Raw genomic sequence first — 26,368 nt, forward strand, 5'->3', positions numbered from 1 at the left:
GTGGGAAAAAACTACTGTTTTGGAGTGTAGACTTTGATGGAATGATCTGCGGGTGTCATGTCGCGTTTGGAGAGCCTCTGATGTGCCTAAACTGTTGAAACTCCCCACAAGTGACCCCATTTTAGAAACTAGACCCCCCCATGGAACTTATCTAGATATGTGGTGAGCACTTTGAACCCCCAAGTGCTTCACAGAAGTTTATAACGCCCGGGCGTGAAAATAAAAACATTTTTTTTTTTTCCATAAAAATGATATTTTTGCCCCCATTATTTTCTATTTTCCTAAGGGTAACAGGAGAAATTGGACCCCAAAAGTTGTTTTGCAATTTGTCCTGAGTATGCTGATACCCCATATGTGGGGGTAAAACACTGTTTGGGCGCATGGCAGAGCTTGGAAGGGGGAAGGAGCACCATTTGACTTTTTCAACGCAGAATTGGCTGGAATTGCGATCAGACGCCATGTTGTGTTTGGAGATCCCCTGATGTGCCCAAACAGTGGAAACCCCCCAATTCTAACTCCAGCCCTAACCCCAACACACCCCTAACTCTAGCTCTAACCCTAATGGCAAAATGGAAATAAATACATTTTTTTAATTTTATTATTTTTCTTTAACTAAGGGGGTGATAACGGGGGGTTTGATTTACTATTTATAGCAGGTTTTTATTTTTGGCAGCTGTCACACGCTAAAAGACGCTTTTTATTGTAAAAATAGTTTTTGCCATCACCACATTTTGAGAGCTATAATTTTTCCATATATTGACCCACTGAGTCATGTGAGCTCTTGTTTTTTGCAGGACTAGTTGACGTTTTTATTGGTACCATTTTCGGGTACGTGACATTTTTTGATCGCTTTTTATTCCGATTTTTGGGACGCAGAATGAACAAAAACCAGCATTTCAAGAATTTCTTTTGGTGGGTGCGTTTACACCGTTCCGCGTGCTGTAAAATTGATAGGCGGTTTTATTCTTCGGGTCAGTACGGTTACAGCAATACCTCGTTTGTCTTTTATGTTTTGGCGCTTTTATGCAATGAAAATAATTTTATATAAAAAAAATATATTTGCATCACTTTATTCTGCGAGCTATAACTTTTTTATTTTTTCACTGATGAAGTTGTATGGCGGCTCGTTTTTTGCGGGACAAGAAGACGTTTTCAGCGGTACCATGGTTATATATATCCGTAGTGCAGAAGGCTTCCTCGTGCCTGTGCTTTGTAGGCACCGAGGAAGCCGGCTCCCTGCAGGCCCCCGAAGGTCCCGCTGCCATTTTGGATTCGAGGACCTGCAGGGAAGGAGACCCCCGAAGCAGCGCTGCACATTGCGCTGCTGTGGTGGTCTCAGGGAAGCACGGAGGGACCGCCCCTGACACAGTGCCGGGTGTCGGCTGTGATAATCAGCTGACACCCGGCCGCGATCAGCGGCGCTTACCACGTGGGCACCGCTGATCGCTGTGACGTACTATCCTGTCCCCGGGAATTAAGTCCCAGGGCACATGGACGGGATAGTACGTCATATGGCAGAAAAGGGTTAAGCACATTTTTTTTTTCTTTTGGCATGCTTCAATAGCCTCCATGGGAGACTAGAAGCTGCCACAACCCGATCGGCTCTGTTACATAGAGGCGATGATCAGATAGCCTCTGTAGTAGAATTGCTAACTTGCTATGAGCGCCGACCACTGGGTGGCGCTCACAGCAATCTGGCATTGACAACCATAGAGGCTGCCAGGAAACCTCCAGTTGTCATGCAGACACACCGGTGAACCGCGATCACGACGCGGGTCACCGGTGTGCGTATTTCTGGCGCGATTGCCGGAATCGCTTGTTAAATGCCGCTGTCAATTTGACAGCGGCATTTAACTGGTTAATGGCCTCGGGTGGATTGCAGTTCCATCCGCGCCTATTGCAGGCACATGTCAGCTGTTCAAAACAGCTGACATGTCCCGGGAAAGAAGTGGGCTCACCGCCGGAGCCCACATCAAAGGGAGGGAGTCCGACATCGGCGTAAATATACGCCCTATGTCGGAAAGGGGTTAAATAACATATCAGGGGTTCTATACACCCTGTAAATCACATACAACTGCACCATTCTCCCAGGCTCGCTCATGGATATCTTGGGTATATATTCTAGAATAGACTCCCACCTATCGTCGTTTATCTCTCCCATGTCTGACTTCCACTTCCTTCTAGCTTTGATAGGGTGTCCTCCCAGAAAGGCAACCCTTTCTAATATTTAATGCAATCTGATACTAGACAGTGTTATAAGGAGGGTCTTAAAATTTATCAGAGTGGCTCAGGTGGGAAAATAATTTTGGTACATCTTTAGACGGTCTCTGAGACATGATGCCGCGCGTACTCGGAACATATGTTTCAAGCATGCCGAAGACACTAACACACGAGCATGCTTGGATAACACCTTATCCAAGCATGTTCACGCACCACTAGTGACGAGCTATAAGAGCTCCCCCCTCGTCATAGGAGTTACTACTGATAAGGTTCGGTCTCCGTAATATAGTAATTTGTCTTCGCTGAAGACAGATTTTACCTGGGAATTGAGAATGAAAGATCAGTCCAGGAGGCGGAAGCAGAATTCTCTAAGAGATAGAAAAAAGTTTCTTATTTTCATGTGTGCAATTCATTTATGAAATGACAATGACGGTTACACTTTAACCCCTTCAAGACCTATGACGTATAGGTGCGTCATAGGTTTTGTCTCTCGCTCCTGCTTATGACATCTGATTCGATATTTGAGATAACAGCAGGGAGGGATTTGTACACAGATTTCCCCATTTTTGAGAGGGGAGAAAGTCTCTTCAGTCTCAGGGAGGGCAGAGAAGGTAATAAAAAAAGAAGGAAAATGCATAATGAGGAAATAATTGCACAATAGGAGCTGTGCTGATGTGAACTAATAAAGACAGCAGCACTCTGGATATACACAGACCTCATATCCAGCCTATATTACTGAAGGAGACACTCCCAGATGAGAACAATCTGAGCCTTGCATCAGGCTTCAAATGGTTTAAAATCAAGGCATGATGATTGCAGACAGAAACTTAGTGCAATTTTATTAGCTAAATGTAAATGAATTATTTTCTATGTCAAAGTTATCCATAACCTTTAAAGTTATTTATTTCAGTGTCTCTTATCAGAGCAGTCATTAAAACATTTTGGGCACTTTATAAACATCCAGGCTGTAAGAGATGTAGCATTAGATGGAATCAGATTTTGAATATTATATCCATGTTATTTGCGAGAATGCCATACAAAATACTAGAATTGAGCAATAATATTTGCAGGGCCCTGATCAGTGATTCGTGGCTGCTGGACCAGAGTCTTGTGGATCACCTCCTGTCTGCCGGTAGCTTTGGCTCGACGACGTGTGTGTGCCACGACAGTGATGTTGCATCATACCTACTAATCAGAAGAGGCATTGAGGGATGCTGTAAGGTAGGAGTAGGTTCGCAGGACTCTGATCCGGCTCACACGGACTACCGACGTGGCCTCTGAGTTCTGCAAATGGTTTTATCTCAATGATTGCGTTTTTAGGGATTGCCATAAACCACGCTTTGAAACGCTCTTGTCCATGGACAGTTGCACCTCAGCCCCATTATGGAATACCGGATGAAGGTTATGGACGAGTCATACGTTGTTTTTTACTCTGTTGCCTCATTGGGGGACACAGAACCATGGGTGTTATGATGCTGTCCACTAGGAGCCGACACTATGCATAATCTGAAAAAGATTAACTATGGCTCCTCCTCTGCAGTATACACCCCTGGACAGCGTCAGCCTTCTCCAGTTTTTGCTTAGAGTCGCAAGGAGGCACACCTTTTTTCTTCCGTTTTTTTCCTTTTTCGTCCGGAATACAGATGAAGAAAAGTGGGTCTCCAGCGAGACTCCCGGCATGGCTCCCTCCTTGGCCCCCTTTTTAGGGGTGCCCAGTTGAAGTGGAGACGGCTATTCCCCATGTCGCTCCTTCCCCAGTCCCTTGGGTACTGGTCCGAAGTTGAGATCCCCCCCCTCCTTCCCCAACGCCTTTGGGGTCTGGGTTGAGGTCGAGGCGAGGATGAAGACCCCCTGACGGTGACAGACGCACCCTCCCTAATCCCCCTCAGGGGGCATTAGGTTGAGACACCTCAGGTAGGGTCGGTGAATAGGTAGCACTCTGCACCAGGGACCCCAGACCAGCTGTGGGTTCCTGCTGGGGCCGGGGGAGGGTGCAGGCAGACATGGCACAGCAGAGACAGGGCTTTCTGCGCTCCTGTCTCTGCAGCAGCAGCGGCTCCATAGCGCTTCAGAGGGACCCCCCCCAAACAGGAACCTCTACCCCTGCTGCCCCCACCGCTAGCCAGTCGCCCATTCCAGGGGGGTCTGGTGCAGATCCGACCCCCTCCCGGACTACCGCGCCGCCCTGGAGCCCTCCTGGGCATCAGACCTCTACTTGAGACCGCGGCTTCGGCCTAGCTGAAGCCGCCGCCTTTTCTCCGCCCCCGGCCTGCCCCGCCCCACGGATGACTAAAATGACACTCTATAGTGTCATAGAAGGGGCGGATCGAGGCAGAAAGGGCGCGTTTCTACATAGCCCAGCGCGCCCTTTTCAGCTCTCCTTCCTCTCCTCAGCGTCCCGGTGGCCATTTTTTTTTTTTTTTTTTTTTTTGGCTGCAGACATCCTGACAATGGGCGCCTCCAGCAAGAAGGAGAACCACAACAGTCTCCGGGGGGCACAGAACTGGGATTTGTCGGCGCTGGACCTAGGGGCACACTGGTGGGGTAAGTTCACAGCTGGGTTCTCTTTACTCAGCTGTGAATCCATGCTACCTATAAGGCTCTCTGTGGGTTCCCTCTGCGTAGCCACCCCTGTAGGATCCCTGATAGCCAGCCTCTGTGCACTATGCCGGGCTCAAGAAAGAGAACCAGGCAGGAATGTTTCTATGCATTCTGCACAGCCTGCAAAACCACGCTCCCCTGTGGCAGCACGTATCCGCACTTCCGGGATTGCATCCAGAACTCTGTGTCAGAACCCCAGCGAGTCCCTACCAACGCTTCAGTGTCGGATACCACGCCGGAATGGGCTACTCAGATGTCGCAGTCTATGACACAGTCCTTAGATAACTTAACCGCTACATTGCTGCAAGCTCTGCAGGGTCGTGTCCCGGCTATGAACGTTACCCAGCAAACGGACAGCTTGTCTCAGGAACATGCTGTTTCCGACTCTCTCAAACGTAAGCGGACCCACAGGTTGCGATCACCTGAGTCGTCCTATAGCACAAGGTCATCCCCCCCCAGGGAGAGACCGTCATTCCAGGTCTCCTAGGCAGTCCCCTGTCAGAGACAGACAATGCAGTTCACCACAGAGATCCCCCACCACAGAAGACCTCCGCCCCAGATCGCCCACCAGGGAACACCTTAGCGATACACAGGATTCGGAAGGCATCTGTGACTCCGACTCAGACAACGAAACGGAGAGGTCCGTGGTACCTTCTCCCCCTAGCAATACTGCGCAAGTTGAGGACATAATCTCTGCCATCCATCGGGTGCTGGAAATTTCAGAGCCAGCCCCGGAAGCATCAGAACATAAGATTTGCTTCGAAAGTGTTCTGAAACCACCTAAGGTCTTCCTTAATCACCATGAGTTTCAGACGATACTTACTAAGCAGTTTTCGCAGCCTGAGAAAAAATTTGCCAATCGCAAATATTTGGAAGCAAAGTACCCTTTCTCACAGAAGGACACCAAACAGTGGACAGATCCACCCGAAGTGGACCCCCCGGTATCTAGACTAGCAGCACAGACCCTACTCTCTCTGCCAGATAGCTCAACCCTCAGGGACACAGCAGACCGGCAAGTAGAACGCATGGCTTGTTCCATTTTCGAAGCGGCAGGGGCCTCCCTGGCCCCTGCGTTCGCTTCAGTTTGGGCGGCCAAGGCCATCCTGGCTTGGGCCAAAAAACTGCAGGAGGGTCTTCAAGCTTCAAATACCGGGCTCTCGGACCAAGCGGTTCAGATAGCAGTGGTAGCAGACTACATGCTTCATGCAGCCCTAGACTCCGCAAGAGGTATAGTGGGGATAGCAGCAAATGCCATTACGATTCGGCGTATCCTCTGGCTGCGAGAATGGAAAGCGGATGCGGCCTCAAAGAAGTACCTCACGCATCTTCTGTACCTTAGTGGAAGGCTTTTCGGCGAAAAGTTGGACACAATGCTATCCAATGCCACTGGGGGTAAGAGTACCTCTCTCCCTCAACTGAAACCTAAACACACGTTTAAACAGAGAAACCAAACAGGATTCCGATCCTTTCGGAACTCTTCGGGCTGGTCCGTCTTGCGCCCAGCGCAAAATCGTAACCGCTCTCCACGCAGGGACAACCCACGGACGGCGCAGAGACCGGACCGGACTTGGCAGTCGAAAGCAGGCCAAGCGAAAGCCAAGGGAGGAAAACCTCAGAACTTCGCTTCATCATAACTCACGAACTTCGGAAGACATCCCACCAGTAGGTTGGTGACTTTTACTCTTTCAGCAAGTCTGGCTGACTATTACAGAAGACAGGTGGGTCAGGGAAATAGTGTCTTCCGGATACAAGATAGAGTTCACTTCCACTCCACCGAACCGGTTCTTTCTCTCTATTCCACCAACACCATCAGACAAGGCTCGTGCCTTCCACCAAGCGGTCTCCTCTCTCCTTCAAGCAGGAGTCGTGGTGCCGGTTCCCGCAAACGAAAGATTCCGAGGGTTCTACTCCAATCTATTTGTAGTTCCCAAGAAAGGAGTTAGCGTCCGGCCCATACTAGACCTAAAACAGCTCAACAAATATGTACGGGTCCGTCATTTCCGCATGGAGTCCCTCCGGTCCATCATAACATCCATGGAGCAGGGAGAATACCTTGCCTCCATAGATATACATGACGCATATCTGCACATACCAATTGCTCCCGCCCATCAAAGGTTTCTCAGGTTCGCGATCAAACAAAACCACTACCAGTTTTTCGCTCTCCCATTCGGACTCACCACGGCTTCAAGAACGTTTACCAAGGTCATGGCAGCCACCATGGACGTTCTACACTCCACAGGCATTCTAGTCGTTCCGTACCTGGACGACCTTCTCATCAAGTCTTCCACCTTCAAGGACTGCGAGGTTAGTGTCTCAATCACAATAGACACACTGAGTCATCTGGGATGGTTAGTCAACCTACAAAAATCGACTACCCCGAGTCAGACTCTAACCTTCCTCGGAATGTTATTCAACACCTCCAGGGGTCTGGTGCTCCTTCCCAAGGACAAGACACTGGCCCTCCGTCTGGGAGTTCCCACACTCCTCCGCAATCCTCCCTGATCTCTCCGGTTTGCCATGAGTCCTCGGCAGGATGGCAGCAGCAATGGAGGCAGTGCCATTTGCCCAGTTTCACCTCAGGCCTCTTCAACTAGCCATCCTCAGATCTTGGGACAGGAATCCCTTCTCCCTCGACAGGGAGTTCCGGTTGACATCGTCAACCAGGAGGTCCCTACATTGGTGGCTCAAGCCAACTTCGCTTGTAAGAGAAAAACCCTTTCTCTCAGGTCAATGGAAGGTCCTGACCACTGATGCAAGCCTGACAGGTTGGGGTGCGGTGCACCTTCATCACAGGGCACAAGGCAAGTGGTCACCAATGGAAGCGACCTTGCCCATAAATATCCTGGAAATCCGGGCCATCTTCCTGGCACTGAGAGCCTTTCATCACTTGCTTGCAGCCTCGCACATACGGATACAGTCGGACAATGCCACGGCGGTGGCATATGTGAATCACCAAGGCGGGACCCGCAGTGCCCAGGCGATGAGAGAAGTGGCACATATCCTCCACTGGGCGGAAGACACGAGGTCGGTACTCTCTGCGGTCCACATTCCGGGTGTGGACAACTGGGAAGCTGACTTCCTCAGCAGGCAAGGAATGGACTCGGGGGAGTGGTCTCTCCACCGCAAAAATTTTTTACCAGATCTGTCAACGCTGAGGAACCCCGGATGTGGACCTAATGGCATCCCATCTCAATGCCAAGATCTCCAATTTCATGGCCAGGACACACGACCCGCGCTCGCTCGGAACGGATGCCCTGGTCCAGGACTGGACCCAGTTCCAGCTCCTGTACATTTTTCCACCCCTCCCCCTGATCTCCAGGGTCGTGAAGAAAATCAAGCAAGAGGGAGTTCCAACCATCCTGATCGCGCCGGACTGGCCCAGACGTACATGGTGCGCCGACATCATACAACTTACAGCAGACGCCCCCTGGCTTCTCCCCAACCATCACGACCTTCTGTCACAAGGTCCGTTCTACCATCAGAATTCAGGGGCTCTCAATTTGACGGCATGGCCCTTGAAACCTGGATTCTAACCCAGGCAGGGTTCTCACCGGATGTCATTGCGACCATGATCAGGTCAAGGAAGCCAGCCTCCGCCAAGATTTATTATCGTACCTGGAGAGCTTTCTTTTCCTGGTGCGAATCTCACGGACAAGTCCCACTCCCTTATTCCCTCCCGAAGGTACTAGGTTTCCTTCAATCGGGCCTAGACGCCAAGCTATCCCTAGGCTCGCTTAAGAGTCAGGTGTCAGTGCTTTCAGTCCTTTTTCAAAGGCGCATTGCTACCAAACCGCAAGTAAGGACTTTCCTCCAGGGAGTTTCCCGATTGGTTCTCCCCTACAGACGTCCACTGGAAACGTGGGACCTCAACCTGGTCCTGACAGCATTGCAGGCACCACCCTTCGATCCCCTTAAAGAAGTTCCACTCTGCATTGTCACAGAAAGTGGTTTTTCTAGTGGCAATCACCTCGCTACGCAGAGTGTCTGAATTGTCAGCACTTTCCTGCAGACGGCCTTTCCTAGCTTTTCACCAGGACAAGGTGGTTCTCCGTACTGTACCATCCTTCCTTCCGAAGGTTGTGTCCACCTTTCACCTCAATGAGTAAATCTCACAGCCATCCCTTTGTCCGGTTCATAGAGTGGAGAAGGCTCTGCATACGCTTGACCTCGTCAGAGCATTGCAGATTTACGTGTCCAGGACTGCACCCTTCCGAAAGTCTGATTCCCTCTTCATTCTTCCGGAAGGCGGTCGCAAGGGCCTGCCGGCTTCCAAGGCTACCCTTGCCAGGTGGATCAAGTCCACCATACATGAGGCCTACCGACTTAACAGTTCCCCTCTTCCGGCCGGTATCACGGCACACTCCACACGGGCAGTAGGGGCCTCCTGGGCCATTCGGCACAAGTGTGCAAGGCGGCCACTTGGACTAGCCTACACACGTTTACGAAACACTACAGTGTTCATACCCAGTCCTGCTAGCACAATATTCGTCCATTGCTTCCCACCCAAGGACTGCTTTGGGACGTCCCATGGTTCTGTGTCCCCCAATGAGGCGACAGAGTAAAGGAGATATTTGTGTTCTCACCGTAAAATCTCTTTCTCTTAGCCTCTAATTGGGGGACACAGCTCCCACCCTGTTGCCCTTACGGGCCGTTGTTTACGGTTGAGTTCTCATATTGTTCTTTGAGCTCGTGCATAAGTAGCCTTCTTACAGGCATGGTTACGTTCCTCCTAATGCTTTTGCACAAAACTGGAGAAGGCTAACGCTGTCCAGGGGTGTATACTGCAGAGGAGGAGCCATAGTTAATCTTTTTCAGATTATGCATAGTGTCGCCTCTTAGTGGACAGCAGCATAACACCCATGGTTCTGTGTCCCCCAATTAGAGGCTAAGAGAAAGATTTTACGGTGAGTACACAAAAATCTCCTTTTTTGTGTGTGTTATAAAGAACAGCCATTTTTCTAATTTGTACAGCACATTTCAACACTTTTGAATATAATTTTATTTTTTTATTTTTTTTTTATATTAATTTTGGTTACCATGTATTACATTTTTAATAATCTGAGTGAATTTTTCGCAAAACATTAGTTGCTAAATTTTCTTTTGGTTTTGCCATCTTTCCATGATGGGGTTCATTATAAAGGTTTTCCTTTAATGGTTCAAGCGCTGAACTCATTGCCCGGTCTACGGTTTACGAGCCGGTAATTCTGCCATTGGTTGAATACTTTGGCAGGAAAAACGGTGCAGGGTTCTCAACAATTAAATCTTTTTGTTTCCCTCTCTTTGCAACGCTGGGTCGTTATGTGCTTACAGTACAATGGAGTGGCTAATTACTATGGATAATGGTAGCCAGGCTGGTTTTCCCAGGCAGCTGCTTTCATGCCTGGGATTGAAAAGCCTCCTTGCACATCTATGGTACTTATTAATGTAGGTAATGTGTAACATTTCTCTGTCCCTCTATCTACATCACCATTTCTGGTTATATTATATTCATTCCTTCTTAAATTCAGACAAAATTGCTAAAATGAAATTACTTGTCTTGTGATAAATTCAAAATATGCGGTAATATTGTTTGTGGTTTACTTTTTTATTTTTTTTAAATGTTTCAGTAATATTTTATATGGAGGGTGATATTTTGTGAGAATTTTGATAAAAAAAAAATAGCGAGCACGAACATTGAGTAAATAATGCCGAAAAGTGTGTATGTATGTGTATATATATATATGTATGTGTATATACACACTCACTGGCCACTTTATTAGGTACACCTGTCCAACTGTGTGTTAAGACTTAATTTCTAATCAGCCAATCACATGGCGGCAACTCAGTGCATTTAGGCATGTAGACATGGTCAAGACAATCTCCTGCAGTTCAAACCGAGCATCAGTATGGGGAAGAAAGGTGATTTGAGTGCCTTTGAACGTGGCATGATTGTTGGTGCCAGAAGGGCTGGTCTGAGTATTTCAGAAAGTGCTGATCTACTGGGATTTTCACGCACAACCATCTCTAGGGTTTACAGAGAATGGTCCGAAAAAGAAAAAAAATCCAGTGAGCGGCAGTTCTGTGGCCGGAAATGCCTTGTTGATGCCAGAGGTCAGAGGAGAATGGGCATACTGGTTCGAGCTGATAGAAAGGCAACAGTGACTCAAATTGCCACCCGTTACAACCAAGGTAGGCAGAAGAGCATCTCTGAACGCACAGTGCGTCGAACTTTGAGGCAGATGGGCTACAGCAGCAGAAGACCACACTGGGTACCACTCCTCTCAGCTAAGAACAGGCATCTGATGGCTACTTTCAGCAGGATAATGCGCCATGTCATAAAGCTCGAATCATCTCAGATTGGTTTCTTGAACATGACAATGAGTTGACTGTACTCAAATGGCCTCCTCAGTCACCAGATCTCAATCCAATAGAGCATCTTTGGGATGTGGTGGAACGGGAGATTCGCATCAGGGATGTGCAGCCGACAAATCTGCGCCAACTGTGTGATGCCATCATGTCAATATGGTCCAAAATCTCTGAGGAATGCTTCCAGCACCTTGTTGAATCTCTGCCACGAAGAATTGAGGCAGTTCTGAAGGCAAAAGGGGGTCCAACCCGTTACTAGCATGGTGTACCTAATAAAGTGGCCAGTGAGTGTATATATATATTATACAGTGCCTACAAGTAGTATTCAACCCCCTGCAGATTTAGCAGGTTTGATAAGATGCAAATAAGTTAGAGCCTTCAAACTTCACACAAGAGCAGGATTTATTAACAGATGCATAAATCTTACAAACCAAAAAGTTATGTTGCTCAGTTAAATTTTAATAAATTTTAATCATACAAGTGTGGGTCAATTATTATTCAACCCCTAGGTTTAATATTTTGTGGAATAACCCTTGTTTGCAATTACAGCTAATAATCGTCTTTTATAAGACCTGATCAGGCCAGCACAGGTCTCTGGAGTTATCTTGGCCCACTCCTCCATGCAGATCTTCTCCAAGTTATCTAGGTTCTTTGGGTGTCTCATGTGGACTTTAATCTTGAGCTCCTTCCACAAGTTTTCAATTGGGTTAAGGTCAGGAGACTGACTAGGCCACTCCAACACCTTGATTTTTTGCCTCTTGAACCAGGCCTTGGTTTTCTTGGCTGTGTGCTTTGGGTTGTTGTCTTGTTGGAAGATGAAATGATTACCCATCTTAAGATCCTTGATGGAGGAGCGGAGGTTCTTGGCCAAAATCTCCAGGTAGGCCGTGCTATCCATCTTCCCATGGATGCGGACCAGATGGCCAGGCCCCTTGGCTGAGAAACAGCCCCACAGCATGATGCTGCCACCACCATGCTTGACTGTAGGGATGGTATTCTTGGGGTCGTATTCAGTGCCATCCAGTCTCCAAACGTCACGTGTGTGGTTGGCACCAAAGATCTCGATCTTGGTCTCATCAGACCAGAGAACCTTGAACCAGTCTGTCTCAGAGTCCTCCAAGTGATCATGAGCAAACTGTAGACGAGCCTTGACATGACGCTTTGAAAGTAAAGGTACCTTACGGGCTCGTCTGGAACGGAGACCATTGCGGTGGACTACGTTACTTATGGTATTGACTGAAACCAATGTCCCCACTGTCATGAGATCTTCCCGGAGCTCCTTCCTTGTTGTCCTTGGGTTAGCCTTGACTCTTCGGACAAGCCTGGCCTTGGCACGGGAGGAAACTTTCAAAGGCTGTCCAGGCCGTGGAAGGCTAACAGTAGTTCCATAAGCCTTCCACTTCCGGATGATGCTCCCAACAGTGGAGACAGGTAGGCCCAACTCCTTGGAAAGGGTTTTGTACCCCTTGCCAGCCTTGTGACCCTCCACGATCTTGTCTCTGATGGCCTTGGAATGCTCCTTTGTCTTTCCCATGTTGACCATGTATGAGTGCTGTTCACAAGTTTGGGGAGGGTCTTAAATAGAAAAGGCTGGAAAAAGAGATAATTAATCCAAACATGTGAAGCTCATTGTTCTTTGTGCCTGAAATACTTCTTAATACTTTAGGGGAACCAAACAGAATTCTGGTGGTTTGAGGGGTTGAATAATAAATGACCCTCTGAATAAACTTTTCACAATTTAAAAAAAAATTAAACAAATGACATTCTTTTTTGCTGCAGTGCATTTCACACTTCCAGGCTGATCTACAGTCCAAATGTCACAATGCCAAGTTAATTCCGAATGTGTAAACCTGCTAAATCTGCAGGGGGTTGAATACTACTTGTAGGCACTGTATATAATAAATATGAGGAAATTGGGATCCAGCAAAAGGATGAAAGTTCAACAAATTTGTAAAAACTTCTTTATTAATCCATTATGTCATAAAAAATACGAGGAACTCCAATCAATTAGTAGCATTACAGCAAGGGACTACATGTTTCAGCACTATGTGCCTTCCGCTCCCGAGTGCCAGCGGCAGTGCCGGGTATTAAGATGCGAGACTCGTCCGAGTTTCTCGCAAGATTCTCGTGCTCCGGGGCGGCCTGTTTGGAGGGCTGTGGACGGGGATTTTTTTTTTTTTTTTTTCTAGTGCTTTGGCCTCATTGTCATCATTGTGGTTTAAATGACAGGTCATTGAACCTTCAGTGACCTGCCTTCTATTTTAACCCTTTCACCCCCAAGGGTGGTTTGCACGTTCATGACCGGGCCAATTTTTACAATTCTGACCACTGTACCTTTATGAGGTCATAACTCTGGAACGCTTCCATGGATCCCGGTGATTCTGACATTGTTTTCTCGTGACATATTGTACTTCATGTTAGTGGTAAAATTTCATTCAAATAACTTGCGTTTATTTGTGAGAAAAACGGAAATTTGGCGAAAATTTTGAAAATGTCGCAATTTTCCAACTTTGAATTTTTTTGCCCTTAAATCACAGAGATACGGCACACAAAAAACTTGATAACTAACATTTCCCACATGTTTACTTTACATCAGCACAATTTTGGAACCAAAATTTTTTTTTGTTAGGAAGTTAGAAGGGTTAAAAGTTGACAAGCGATTTCTCATTTTTACAACACCATTTTATTTTTAGGACCACATCACATTTGAAGCCACTTTGAGGGGTCTATATGATAGAAAATACCCAAAAGTGACACCATTCTAAAAACTGCACCCCTTAAGGTGCTCAAAACCACATTCAAGAAGTTTATTAACCCTTTAGGTGCGTCACAGGAATTTTTTTGAATATTTAAAAAAAAAATGAACATCTAACTTTTTTTCATAAAAAAAATACTTCAGGTTCAATTTTTTTTATTTTACCAAGGGTAACAGGAGAAATTGAACTGCAAAAGTTATTGTGCAATTTGTCCTGAGTACGCTGATACCTGATATGTGGGGGGGGGGAACGACTGTTTCGGCGCATGGCAGAGCTCAGAATGGAAGGAGCGCCGTTTGACTTTTTCAATGCAAAATTGGCTGGAATTCAGATTGGACGCCATGTCACGTTTGGAGAGTCCCTGATGTACCTAAACAGTGGAAACCCCCTACAAGTGACCCCATTTTGGAAACTAGACCCCCCAAGGAACTTATCTAGATATGTGGTGAGAACTTTGAACCCACAAGGGCTTTACAGAAGTTTATAACGTACAGCGGTACAATTAAAAAATCATATTTTTTCCACAAAAATGATCTTTTCACCCCAATTTTTATTTTCCCAAGGGTAACAGGACCCTAAAAGTTATTGTGCAATTTGTCCTGAGTACGCTGATACCCCACATGTGGGGGTAAACCACTATTTGGGCACATGGCAGAGCTCGGAAGGGAAGCAGCGCCATTTGACGTTTTTGGCTGGAATTGAGATCGGACACCATGTCGCGTTTGGAAAACTCCTGATGTACCAAAACAGTGGAACCCCCCCACAAATGACACCATTTTGGAAACTAGACCCCCTAAGGAACTTATCTAGATGTGTGGTGAGCACTTTGACCCCCCCCAGTGCTTCACAGAAGTTTACAACGCCCGGGCGTGAAAATAAAAAATTCGTATTTTTTCCACAAACATGATCTTTTAGTCACCATTTTTTTATTTTCCCAAGGGTACCAGGAGAAATTGGACCCCAAAAGTTGTTGTCCAATTTGTCCTGAGTATGCTGATACCCCATACGTGGGAGAAAACTACTGTATGGGCACACGTCGGGGCTCGGAAGGGAAGTAGTGACGTTTTGGAATGCAGACTTTGATGGAATGGTCTGCGGGTGTCATGTTGCCTTTGGAGCCCCTAATGTACCTAAACAGTGGAAACCCCCACAAGTGACCCCATTTTGGAAACGAGACCCCCTAAGGAACTTATCTAGATGTGTGGTGAGCGCTTTGAACCCCCAAGGGCTTCACAGAAGTTTATAATGCCCGGGCATGAAAATAAAAAAATCATATTTTTTTCCACAAACATGATCAATTAGTCCCCAATTTTTTCATTTTCCCAAGGGTAACAGGAGAAATTGGACCCCCAAAAGTTGTTGTCCAATTTGTCCTGAGTACGCTGACACCCCATATGTGGGAGAAAACTACTGTATGGACACACGTCGGGGCTCGGAAGGGAAGCAGTGACGTTTTGGAATGCAGACTTTGATGGAATGGTCTGCGGGTGTCATGTGCGTTTGGAGAGCCCCTGATGTACCTAAACTATTGAAACTCCCCACAAGTGACCCCATTTTGGACACTAGACCCCCCACGGAACTTATCTAGATGTGTGGTGAGCACTTTGAACCCCCAAGTGCTTCACAGAAGTTTATAACACTCGGACGTGAAAATAAAAAAATCATTTTTTTCCACAAAAATGATATTTTTGCCCCCGATTTTTTATTCTCCTAAGGGTAACAGGAGAAATTGGACCCCAAAAATTGTTTTGCAATTTGTCCTGAGTAGGCTGATACCCTACATGTGGGGGTAAAACACTGTTTGGGCGCATAGCAGAGCTTGGAAGGGAAGGAGCACCATTTGACTTTTTCAACTCAGAATTGGCTGGAATTGAGATCAGACGCCATGTTGCATTTGGAGAGCCCCTGATGTGCCCAAACAGTGGAAACCCCCAATTCTAACTCCAACCCGAACCCCAACACGCCCCTAACCCTAGCCCTAACCCTAGCCCTAACCCTAGCTCTACCCCAACACACCCCTAGCCCTAACCCTAACCCTAATGGAAAAATGGAAATAAATACATTTTTTTTATTTTATTATTTTTCCCTAACTAAGGGGGTGATAACGGGGGGTTTGATTTACTATTTATGGCGGTTTTTATGTTTGGCCGCTGTCGCACGCTAAAAGACGCTTTTTATTGTAAAAATAGTTTTTGCATCACCACATATTGAGAGCTATAATTTTTCCGTATTTTGACCCACCGAGTCATGTGAGGTCTTATTTTTTGCGGGACGAGTTGACGTTTTTATTGGTACCATTTTCGGGCACGTGGAATTTTTTTGATCGCTTTTTATTCCGATTTTTGGGACGCAGAATGAACGAAAACCAGCGTTTCATGAATTTCTTTTGGGGGTGGTGCGTTTACACCGTTCCGCGTGCGGTAAAATTGATAGAGGTTTTATTCACGTCAGTACGGTTACAGCGATACCTCATTTAGGTCGTTTTTTTGTTTTTGTCGGTTTTATGCAATGAAAACTATTTTATATAAAAAATAATTTTTGCATCGCTTTATTCAGCGAGCTATAACTTTTTTATTTTTTCGCTGATGATGCTGTGTGGCGGCTCGTATTTTGCGGGACAAGATGACGTTTTCAGCGGTACCATGGATATTTATATGCGTCTTTTTGATCGCGCGTTATTACACTTTTTGTTTGGGGGTATGATAATAAATCATTATTTTTTGCTTCGTTTTTTATTATTTTTTAAGGGGTTCGCTAAAGGGGTTAACTAATGGGACAGTTTTATAGGGCGGGTCGTTACGGACGCGGCGATACCTAATATGTGTACTTTTATTGGTTTTTTTTTTTTATTATTTCCAAAAAATGGATTTATTGGGGGAATATTTTTTTTTTTTTCTAATATATTTGGCGATTTTTTTTTTTTTTTTTTTTTAATTATTTTTACACTTTTTTTTATTTTTTTTTTTTACTTTATTAAATAGTCCCAGGTGGGACATCACTGTCCTGTGACAGATCGCTGATCTGTCACATCACAGATCACTGTGACAGATCAGCAATCTGTCACAGGCATTGAAGAAGACTTCCTCATGCCTGCGCTTTGCAGGCACTGAGGAAGCCAGCTTCCTCAGGCCCCCGAAGGCCCCCGTCGCCATCTTGGATTCGGGGGCCTGGAGGAAAGGATCCCCCCGCAGCAGCGCTGCACATTGCGCTGCCGTGGGGGGCTCAGGGAAGCACGGAGGGAGCCCCCTCCCTGCCGATGCTTCCCTTTAACCCCCGGTACACCGCGATCGTGTTTCATCGCGGTGTGCAAGGGGTTAACGTGTCGGGGCGGTCCGTGACCGCCCCTGACACATTGTGCCGGGTGTCAGCTGTGATAATCAGCTGACACCCGGCCGCGATCAGCGGCGCTCACCACGTGGGCGCCGCTGATCGCGGTAGACGTACTATCCCGTCCACGGTCATACGGGCCCAGGTACCGTGGACGGGATAGTACGTCGGATGTCAGGATGGGGTTAAATACTGCGTTTGAGCAGTTAATAGTGAGGAATTAAACTTTTTTTGTTTTTAACGCCAGTAAAATGGCGGCTGCGCATGCTCAATAACATCTATCGTTTGGCGATAGATGCTACTGTGCATGGACTCCTGACGCCAATTTGTTTGAGCAAAGAAAAATTAGCTCTAGCAAAATGGCAGCAGCGCATGCGCAGTAGCGTTCATCGGTAAGTGATAGATGCTACTGCTCATGCGCTGGAGTCATTTTGCTGGAGGTTAACTTTTTTTTTGTAAAGACCACACTGTTAACTGCACAAGAGCAGTATTTAAAATGGAGGTCAGGTCAGTGAAGGATCAGTGACCGGTCATTTAACCCACAAAGATGACGGAGGCTAGAGAGCACCACAAAGCCTGACCCTCAGGCCCGTCTACAGCCCCGCCCTCAGGCCCGTCTACAGCCCCGCCCTCAGGCCCGTCTACAGCCCCGCCCTCAGGCCCGTCTACAGCCCCGCCCTCAGGCCCGTCTACAGCCCCGCCCTCAGGCCCGTCTACAGCCCCGCCCTCAGGCCCGTCTACAGCCCCGCCCTCAGGCCCGTCTACAGCCCCGCCCTCAGGCCCGTCTACAGCCCCGCCCTCAGGCCCGTCTACAGCCCCGCCCTCAGGCCCGTCTACAGCCCCGCCCTCAGGCCCGTCTACAGCCCCGCCCTCAGGCCCGTCTACAGCCCCGCCCTCAGGCCCGTCTACAGCCCCGCCCTCAGGCCCGTCTACAGCCCCGCCCTCAGGCCCGTCTACAGCCCCGCCCTCAGGCCCGTCTACAGCCCCGCCCTCAGGCCCGTCTACAGCCCCGCCCTCAGGCCCGTCTACAGGCCCGCCCTCAGGCCCGCCCTCAGGCCCGCCCTCAGGCCCGTCTACAGCCCCGCCCTCAGGCCCGTCTACAGCCCCGCCCTCAGGCCCGTCTACAGCCCCGCCCTCAGGCCCGTCTACAGCCCCGCCCTCAGGCCCGTCTACAGCCCCGCCCTCAGGCCCGTCTACAGCCCCGCCCTCAGGCCCGTCTACAGCCCCGCCCTCAGGCCCGTCTACAGCCCCGCCCTCAGGCCCGTCTACAGCCCCGCCCTCAGGCCCGTCTACAGCCCCGCCCTCAGGCCCGTCTACAGCCCCGCCCTCAGGCCCGTCTACAGCCCCGCCCTCAGGCCCGTCTACAGCCCCGCCCTCAGGCCCGTCTACAGCCCCGCCCTCAGGCCCGTCTACAGCCCCGCCCTCAGGCCCGTCTACAGCCCCGCCCTCAGGCCCGTCTACAGCCCCGCCCTCAGGCCCGTCTACAGCCCCGCCCTCAGGCCCGTCTACAGCCCCGCCCTCAGGCCCGTCTACAGCCCCGCCCTCAGGCCCGTCTACAGGCCCGCCCTCAGGCCCGTCTACAGGCCCGCCCTCAGGCCCGTCTACAGGCCCGCCCACAGGCCCGTCTACAGGCCCGCCCACAGGCCCGTCTACAGGCCCGCCCACAGGCCCGTCTACAGGCCCGCCCACAGCCCCGCCCACAGGCCCGCCCACAGCCCCGCCCACAGGCCCGTCTACAGCCCCGCCCACAGGCCCGTCTACAGCCCCGCCCACAGGCCCGTCTACAGCCCTGTGGCCTGTCCCAGAGCACGAGAATCTCATTAACTGAAAATAGATTAAACAGCCACAAGACGGATTTCATCAACCATGGTATCATTGTAATCAGTATAACGGCGCCGACCTGACAGTGTCTGTAGTTTACTGAGCACAATCCTTCTGACGGGTTCCTTTTAAATTTATTTTGTTACACCCCTTCTTCCACTCGCCTTCTGAATTTCCTGTCAAACTAAAGGATAACGTCCCTGCTTCCCAATGTTTGTTTTTTGTTTTTTTTACTCCTATGGTTGGCTTGCACATTATTATTTTGCTACATTTTGGTTTACAATCTCCGCAGGTGCATTATACGCTTGATTATTTGTACATTCCCTTGATATATACGAGTATTTTATTCACATGCTCGCTACTTTCCTAATAAAAAGTGGTGTACTATACCACTAGTGCAAAGGAAAAACACAGCAGTTGCTGCTTTCTTTGCAGTGGACACCTGTACAGGTTCATTGCATTACTATGGAACATGCCAATGTGTGACATGTAACAGAAGATGTCTTGTTGCTTTAGAAATTGTTGTATGTAGCATATCTTATCTGTGTAGAGAATAAAAGCAATAAAAACTGTCCCCTTTCCCCCCTTCTAGCTGAAGATCCATCTGAGAACTTTGTCAGGCTCCGAGATTTCGTTCTTTCTAAACTTTGCCAAAATCTGCCATGCTTTTCTCCTGAGAAACTTCTCGAAGGGTTCAGTAAAGAGATGGTGACAGAAGCTCAGCAGAAACTTAAGATAAATAAGGTATCTGATCTCCAACGCCGGCCACGATGACTACACTACATCACTCTTTACATTGACATGCTGGGGACTCGCAGAAATTCCTAAGCTCACAACTTGTTTTTTCCCTTCTTCCTCTACAAGAACACTACATACACTATTCCATATGATTATCTGGGCTCTGTGGGAATTTAGTCTCCTTTCATTAAGTTTCAACAGTAGTGGGAAAGGCATGAACTTTCAGCTCTGGTCTAAATGTAAGGAACACCCTAAAAATATACATTGTTCACATTTTCCTTAAATGGACAGCAATACGCAGTACTCTTATAGCTTGTTCCCCAATCTAATGGGGATTGATTTCAGGGGGACACTTTTAGTGGTTGCACTTGTAACTGCTAGGAGATGTACAGTACGGACCAAAAGTTTGGACACACCTCATTCAAAACGTTTTTCTTTCTTTTCATGACTGAAAATTGTAGATTCACTCTGAAGGCATCAAAACTATGAATTAAGACATGTACAATTATATAATTAACAAAAAAGTGTGAAACAACTGAAAATGTCTTATATTCTAGGTTCTTCAAAGTAGCTACCTTTTGCTTTAATTACTGCTTTGCACACTCATGGCATTCTCTTGATGAGCTTCAAGAGGTAGTCACCGGAAATGGTCTTCCAACAGTCTTGAAGGAGTTCCCAGAGATGCTTAGCACTTGTTGGCCCTTTTGCCTTCACTCTGCGGTCCAGCTCACCCCAAAACCATCTCGATTGGGTTCAGGTCTGGTGACTGTGGAGGCCAGGTCATCTGGCGTAGCACCCCATCACGCTCCTTCTTGGTCAAATAGCCCTTACACAGCCTGCAGGTGTGTTTGGGGTCATTGTCCTGTTGAAAAATAAATGATGGTCCAACTAAACGCAAAAGCGGATGGAATAGCATGCCGCTGCAAGATGCTGTGGTAGCCATGCTGGTTCAGTATGCCTTCAATTTTGAATAAATCCCCAACAGTGTCACCAGCAAAGCACCCCCACACCATCACACCTCCTCCTCCATGCTTCACAGTGGGAACCAGGCATGTAGAGTCCATCCGTTCACCTTTTCTGCGTCGCACAAAGACACGGTCGTTGGAACCAAAGATCTCAAATTTGGACTCATCAGACCAATGCACAAATTTCCACTGGTCTAATGTCCATTCCTTGTGCTCTTTAGCCCAAACAAGTCTCTTCTGCTTGTGGCCTGTCCTTAGCAGTGGTTTCCTAGCCGCTATTTTACCATGAAGGCCTGCTGCACAAAGTCTCCTCTTAACAGTTGTTGTAGAGATGTGTCTGCTGCTAGAACTCTTTGTGGCATTGACCTGGTCTCTAATCTGAGCTGCTGTTAGCCTGCGATTACTGAGGCTGGTGACTCGGCTGAACTTATCCTCCGCAGCAGAGGTGACTCTTGGTCTTCCTTTCCTGGGGCGGTCCTCATGTGAGCCAGTTTACTCTGTCGCCTTATTGGGGGACACAGAACCGTGGGTGTTATGCTGCTGTCCACTAGGAGGCGACACTATGCATAATCTGAAAAAGATTAACTTTGGCTCCTCCTCTGCACTATACACCCCTGGACGGCGTCAGCCTTCTCCAGTTTTTGCTTAGTGTCGCAAGGAGGCACACCTAAGATTTTTTTTCTCTCTTCCGTTTTTTTCCTTAATATTTTTCAACGGATTACAGATGAAGAAAAGCGGGTCTCCAGTGAGACCCCGGCATGGCTCCCTCCTCGGTCCCCTATTAAGGGGTACCCGGTTGAGGTCGAGATGGCTCTTCCCCATGTCGCTCCTTCCCCAGTCCCTCGGGTACTGGTTCGAAGTCGAGAACCCCCACTCCTTCCCCAGTTTCCTTGGGCTCTGGGTTGAGGTCGAGGGTAGGACGAAGCCCCCTGACGGTGACAGCAGCACCCTCCCTAATCCCCCTCTGGGGGCATTAGGTCGAGACACCGCAGGTAGGGCCTGTACCAGGCACCATTCGGCCACTTACATGTCCAGGGACCCCAGCCCAGCTGCGGGCTCCTGTTTGGACCGGGGGAGGTGCAGGCAGGCATGGCACTTGTCAGAGACAGGGCTCCCGGCACCCCTGTCTCTGCGGCAGCACCAGCTGCATAGCGCCTCAAAGGGACCCCCACAGGGCCCAGGTGGTGCTCATGTCCCCACCGCTAGCCTACCGTTCAATCCGGGGGGGTCTGGTTGGAATCCGACCCTCCCCCGGACAACCGCGCCGTCCTGGAGCCCTTCTGGGCATGAGCTATCAAATTTAGGCCGCGGCTTCGGCCTAGCCGAAGTCGCCGCCTTATTCCCGCCCCCCCCGGCCCGCCCCGGATGACGAAAAATGACACTACAGTGTCATAGAAGGGGCGGATCGAGACAGGAAGGGCGCGCTTTTACATAGCTCCGCGCGCCCTTTTCAGCTCTCCGCCCCCTTCCCCCTCCACCTCAGAATCCGGTGGCCATCTTGCTGCACCTGAAGAAACTGAAGGCAGCACAGCAGTCTCTGGGGGGCACAAGAGGATTTATCAGCGCTGGACCTAGGGGGAGCACCGGTGGGGTAAGATCACAGCTGGGTTCTTTGTACTCAGCTGTGAGTTCCTGTAACCTATAACGCTCCCCTACTCCTCCTTTCCTCTGCGTAGATACACCTGTAGGGCCTCTGCGAATAGTTACTATGTCGGGCTCAAAAAAGGACCAGGCAAGACTGCTTTTACGCAGTCTGCACAGCCTACAAGGCCACTCTCCCCAGCGGCAGCACGTACCCGCACTGCTGGGACTGTACCCAAAGAACAGCAACGCTTCTGCGGCCGCTACTGTGCCAGAATGGGCGACTCAGATGTCGCAGTCTATAACAAAGTCTATAGATAACCTGACCTCCTCACTTCTGCGGGGTCATGTCTCGACTATGAACGTTACCCAGCAAAGGGACGTCCGGTATCAGGAACAGGCCGCTTACGACAGTTCGAGACGTAAGCGGACCCACAGGTCGCGTTCATCTGCGTCCTCACATAGCACTAGGTCGTCCCCCTCCAGGGAGAGACAGTGGCTACAGGTCACCGAGACCGTCCCCTGATAGAGAGAGACAATGTGGATCTCCACAACGATCCCAGACCACACAAGACTCAGAGGGCATATGTGACTCCAACTCAGATAACGAAACAAGGAACGCTCTGCTCCCTTGTCCCCCTAGCAATGCTGCGCTAGTTGAGGATATAATCTCTTCCATCCTTCGGGTGCTAGACTTTTCTGATCCAACCCCTGAAGTACCAGAACACAAGATTTCCTTTGAAAGTGTTCAGAAACCATCTGAGGTCTTTCTTGATCACCCGGAATTTCAAAAAAAAAAAAAAAATACTTTCTAAGCATTTTTCGCAGCCTGAGAAAACGCCAATCGCAAATACTTGAAAGCAAAGTACCCCTTCCCACAGAAGGACACTAAGGATTGGACAGATCCGCCTAAAGTGGATCCTCCAGTCTCTAGGCTGACAGCACAAACGCTTCTCTCGCTGCCTGACCGCTCAACCCTCAAGGACGCAGCAGACAGACAGGTAGAACGCATGGCTCGTTCAATCTTCGAGGCGGCAGGTGCCTCTTTAGCTCCTGCATTTGCTTCAGTTTGGGCAGCCAAGGCCATTATGGCCTGGGCTGATCTATTACAACAGGGCCTCCAAGCTTCAAATCCTCAGCTGGCGGACCAGGCGGTGCAAATTGCAATAGTGACAGATTACATGGTCCATGCAGCGTTGGATTCTGCAAGAGGGGTAGCGGAAATAGCATCAAATGCCATCACAATCCGGCATATTCTCTGGCTAAGACAATGGAAGGCGGATGCGGCCTTAAAAAAGTCCCTAACAAATCTCCCGTACTTCAGGGGCCGTCCTTTCGGTGAAAAGCTGGATACAATGATATCCAATGCTACCGGGGGTAAAAGTACTTCCCTCCCTCAGCTGAAACCAAAACGCACGTTTAAAAGACGTAATCAATCTCGTTTCCGTTCCTTTCGGAATTCTTCAGGCTAGTCATAACAGTTCCCCTCTCAGGGACAACACACGGGCGGCACAGAGGCCGGACAGAAACTGGCAGTCAAAGGAAAGCCAGGCAAAATCCAAGGGAGGGAAAGCTCAGACTTTTCATTCATCATTACTCATCCCCTCCGGAAAACACCCCACTTGTAGGCGGACGACTGCTACTCTTTCAGCAGGTCTGGCTGCCTATTACAGAAGACAGGTGGGTCAAGGAAATAGTGTCTTCAGGATACAAAATCGAGTTTACTACCAGCCCACCGCACAGGTTTTTTCTCTCTGTTCCTCCAAAACCTCCACTCAAAGCTCGAGCCTTCCATCAAGCGGTTTCATCCCTCCTGCAAGCAGGAGTCATAATACCGGTTCCAGCAGACGAGCGCTTACGAGGGTTCTACTCCAACCTGTTAGTGGTGCCCAAAAAGGGAGGCAGCGTCCGACCCATACTAGACCTCAAGCAACTGAATAAGTATGTTCGAGTTCGTCACCTTCGCATGGAATCCCTCCGGTCAATCGTTGCGTCCATGGAGGAAGGAGAATATCTCACCTCCATAGACATACAGGACGCATACCTGCATATACCGATTGCTTCGCCCATCAGAGATTTCTCAAACTCGCAATCAACCAAGACCATTACCAGTTTGTGGCCCTCCCGTTTGGTCTCGCCACGGCTCCCAGAACATTTACAAAGGACATGGCAGCTACCATGGACGTTCTGCACTCCAGAGGCATAGTAGTCGTTCCATATCTGGACGACCTCCTCATCAAGGCCCCCACCTTCAAGGACTGCGAGGTCAAAGTCTCAATCACGATCGACACTCTGAGTCACCTGGGATGGTTAGTCAATTTACAGAAGTCCTCGACTACCCCAAGTCATAGAATCATAGAATCGTAGAGTTGGAAGGGACCTCCTGGGCCATCTGGTCCAACCCCCTGCTCAAAGCAGGATTCGCTAAATCATCCCAGTCAGATGTCTGTCCAGCCTCTGTTTGAAGACTTCCATTGAAGGAGAACTCACCACTTCTCGTGGCAGCCTGTTCCACTCATTGATCACTCTGACTGTCAAAAAGTTTTTTCTAATATCTAATCTGTGTCTCCTCCCATTCAGTTTCATCCCATTGCTTCTAGTCTTTCCTTGTGCAAATGAGAATAAAGTTGATCCTTCTACAATGTGACAGCCCTTTAGATATTTGTAGACAGCTATTAAGTCTCCTCTCAGTCTTCTCTTTTGCAAACTAAACATTCCTAAATCCTGCAACCTTTCCTCATAAGACAGGGTTTGCAGACCGGTCACCATTCTGGTCGCTCTTTTCTGAACTTGCTCCAGTTTGTTGATGTCTTTTTTAAAATGTGGTGCCCAAAACTGGACACAATATTCCAGATGAGGTCTGACCAAAGAGGAGTAGAGGGAAATAATGACTTCACGTGATCTAGACTGTATGCTTCTGTTAATACATCCTAGAATTGCATTTGCCTTTTTTGCTGCTGCATCACACTGTTGACTCATATTCAGTCTGTGATCTATTAGTATACCCAAGTCTTTTTCACATGTGCTGTCACTTAGCCCTATTCCTGCCATTCTATATATGCTTTTTTCATTTTTATTGCCCAGATGTAGTACTTTGCATTTCTCCCTGTTAAAAACCATTCTGTTAGTTGCTGCCCACTTCTCCAGTTTATTTAAATCTTTTTGAATCCTCTCTCTCTCTTCTCTAGTATTAGCTATCCCTCCTAGCTTTGTGTCATCAGCAAATTTAATCAGTTTACCCTCAATTCCTTCATCTAAATCGTTGATAAAGATGTTGAACAATACAGGGCCCAGGACAGAGCCCTGTGGTACCCCACTTGAGACATTCTTCCAACTGGATGTGCAGCCATTTATGACCACTCTTTGGGTCCAATCACTAAGCCAGTTATGAATCCACCTAACAGTTGCCTTGTCCATTCCATACTTAGTCATTTTTTCAATAAGGATTGTATGAGAGACTTTGTCAAATGCTTTGCTGAAGTCAAGATATACTATATCTACAGCATTTCCTTGATCCACCCAATCAGTGATACCGTCATAGAAGGAAATTAAGTTAGTCTGACATGACTTATTAGTTACAAACCCATGTTGACTCTGTTTAATCACTTCATTCTTATCCAGGTATTGACATACATGTTGTTTAATAATTTGTTCAAAGATCTTTCCTGGTATAGAAGTCAGACTCACCGGCCTATAGTTGCCTGGGTCCACCTTCTTCCCCTTTTTGAAGATAGGAACAACATTTGCTCTTCTCCAGTCTTCTGGTACTTCTCCTGTTCTCCAAGAATTTTCAAAGATTATGGAGAGGGGTTCAAAAATTTCTTCTGCTATCTCCTTCAGTACTCTGGGGTGTAATTCATCTGGACCTGGAGACTTGAATTCATTTAGGTTAGCTAAGTGTTTCCTCACTATCTTTCTGTTTATAGATATCCTGGATTCTTCTATTCCCTTAATAGGACAATGAATAACAGTTGATGTTACATTTCCTTTCTGAGAGAAAACAGATGCAAAATA

General features: G+C 48.2%; 1 protein-coding gene across 3 annotated transcripts in view; it reads left to right on the forward strand.

Annotated features, from left to right (window-relative positions):
- The window catches only part of HAT1 (histone acetyltransferase 1), a 104,329-nt gene that overhangs the window by 67,006 nt on the left and 10,955 nt on the right, over positions 1–26,368 (forward strand). For all 3 annotated transcript variants that reach the window (XM_073545876.1, XM_073545877.1, XM_073545878.1), the window contains exon 9: positions 19,663–19,814. In XM_073545876.1, coding sequence (XP_073401977.1) covers positions 19,663–19,814 — 152 coding nt within the window. The remainder of the gene's footprint in view (positions 1–19,662; positions 19,815–26,368) is intronic.

Source organism: Dendrobates tinctorius, unplaced genomic scaffold, assembly GCF_039654945.1.
Source record: "Dendrobates tinctorius isolate UK_male_01 unplaced genomic scaffold, ASM3965494v1 ptg000143l, whole genome shotgun sequence".
Lineage (NCBI taxonomy): Eukaryota > Metazoa > Chordata > Amphibia > Anura > Dendrobatidae > Dendrobates > Dendrobates tinctorius.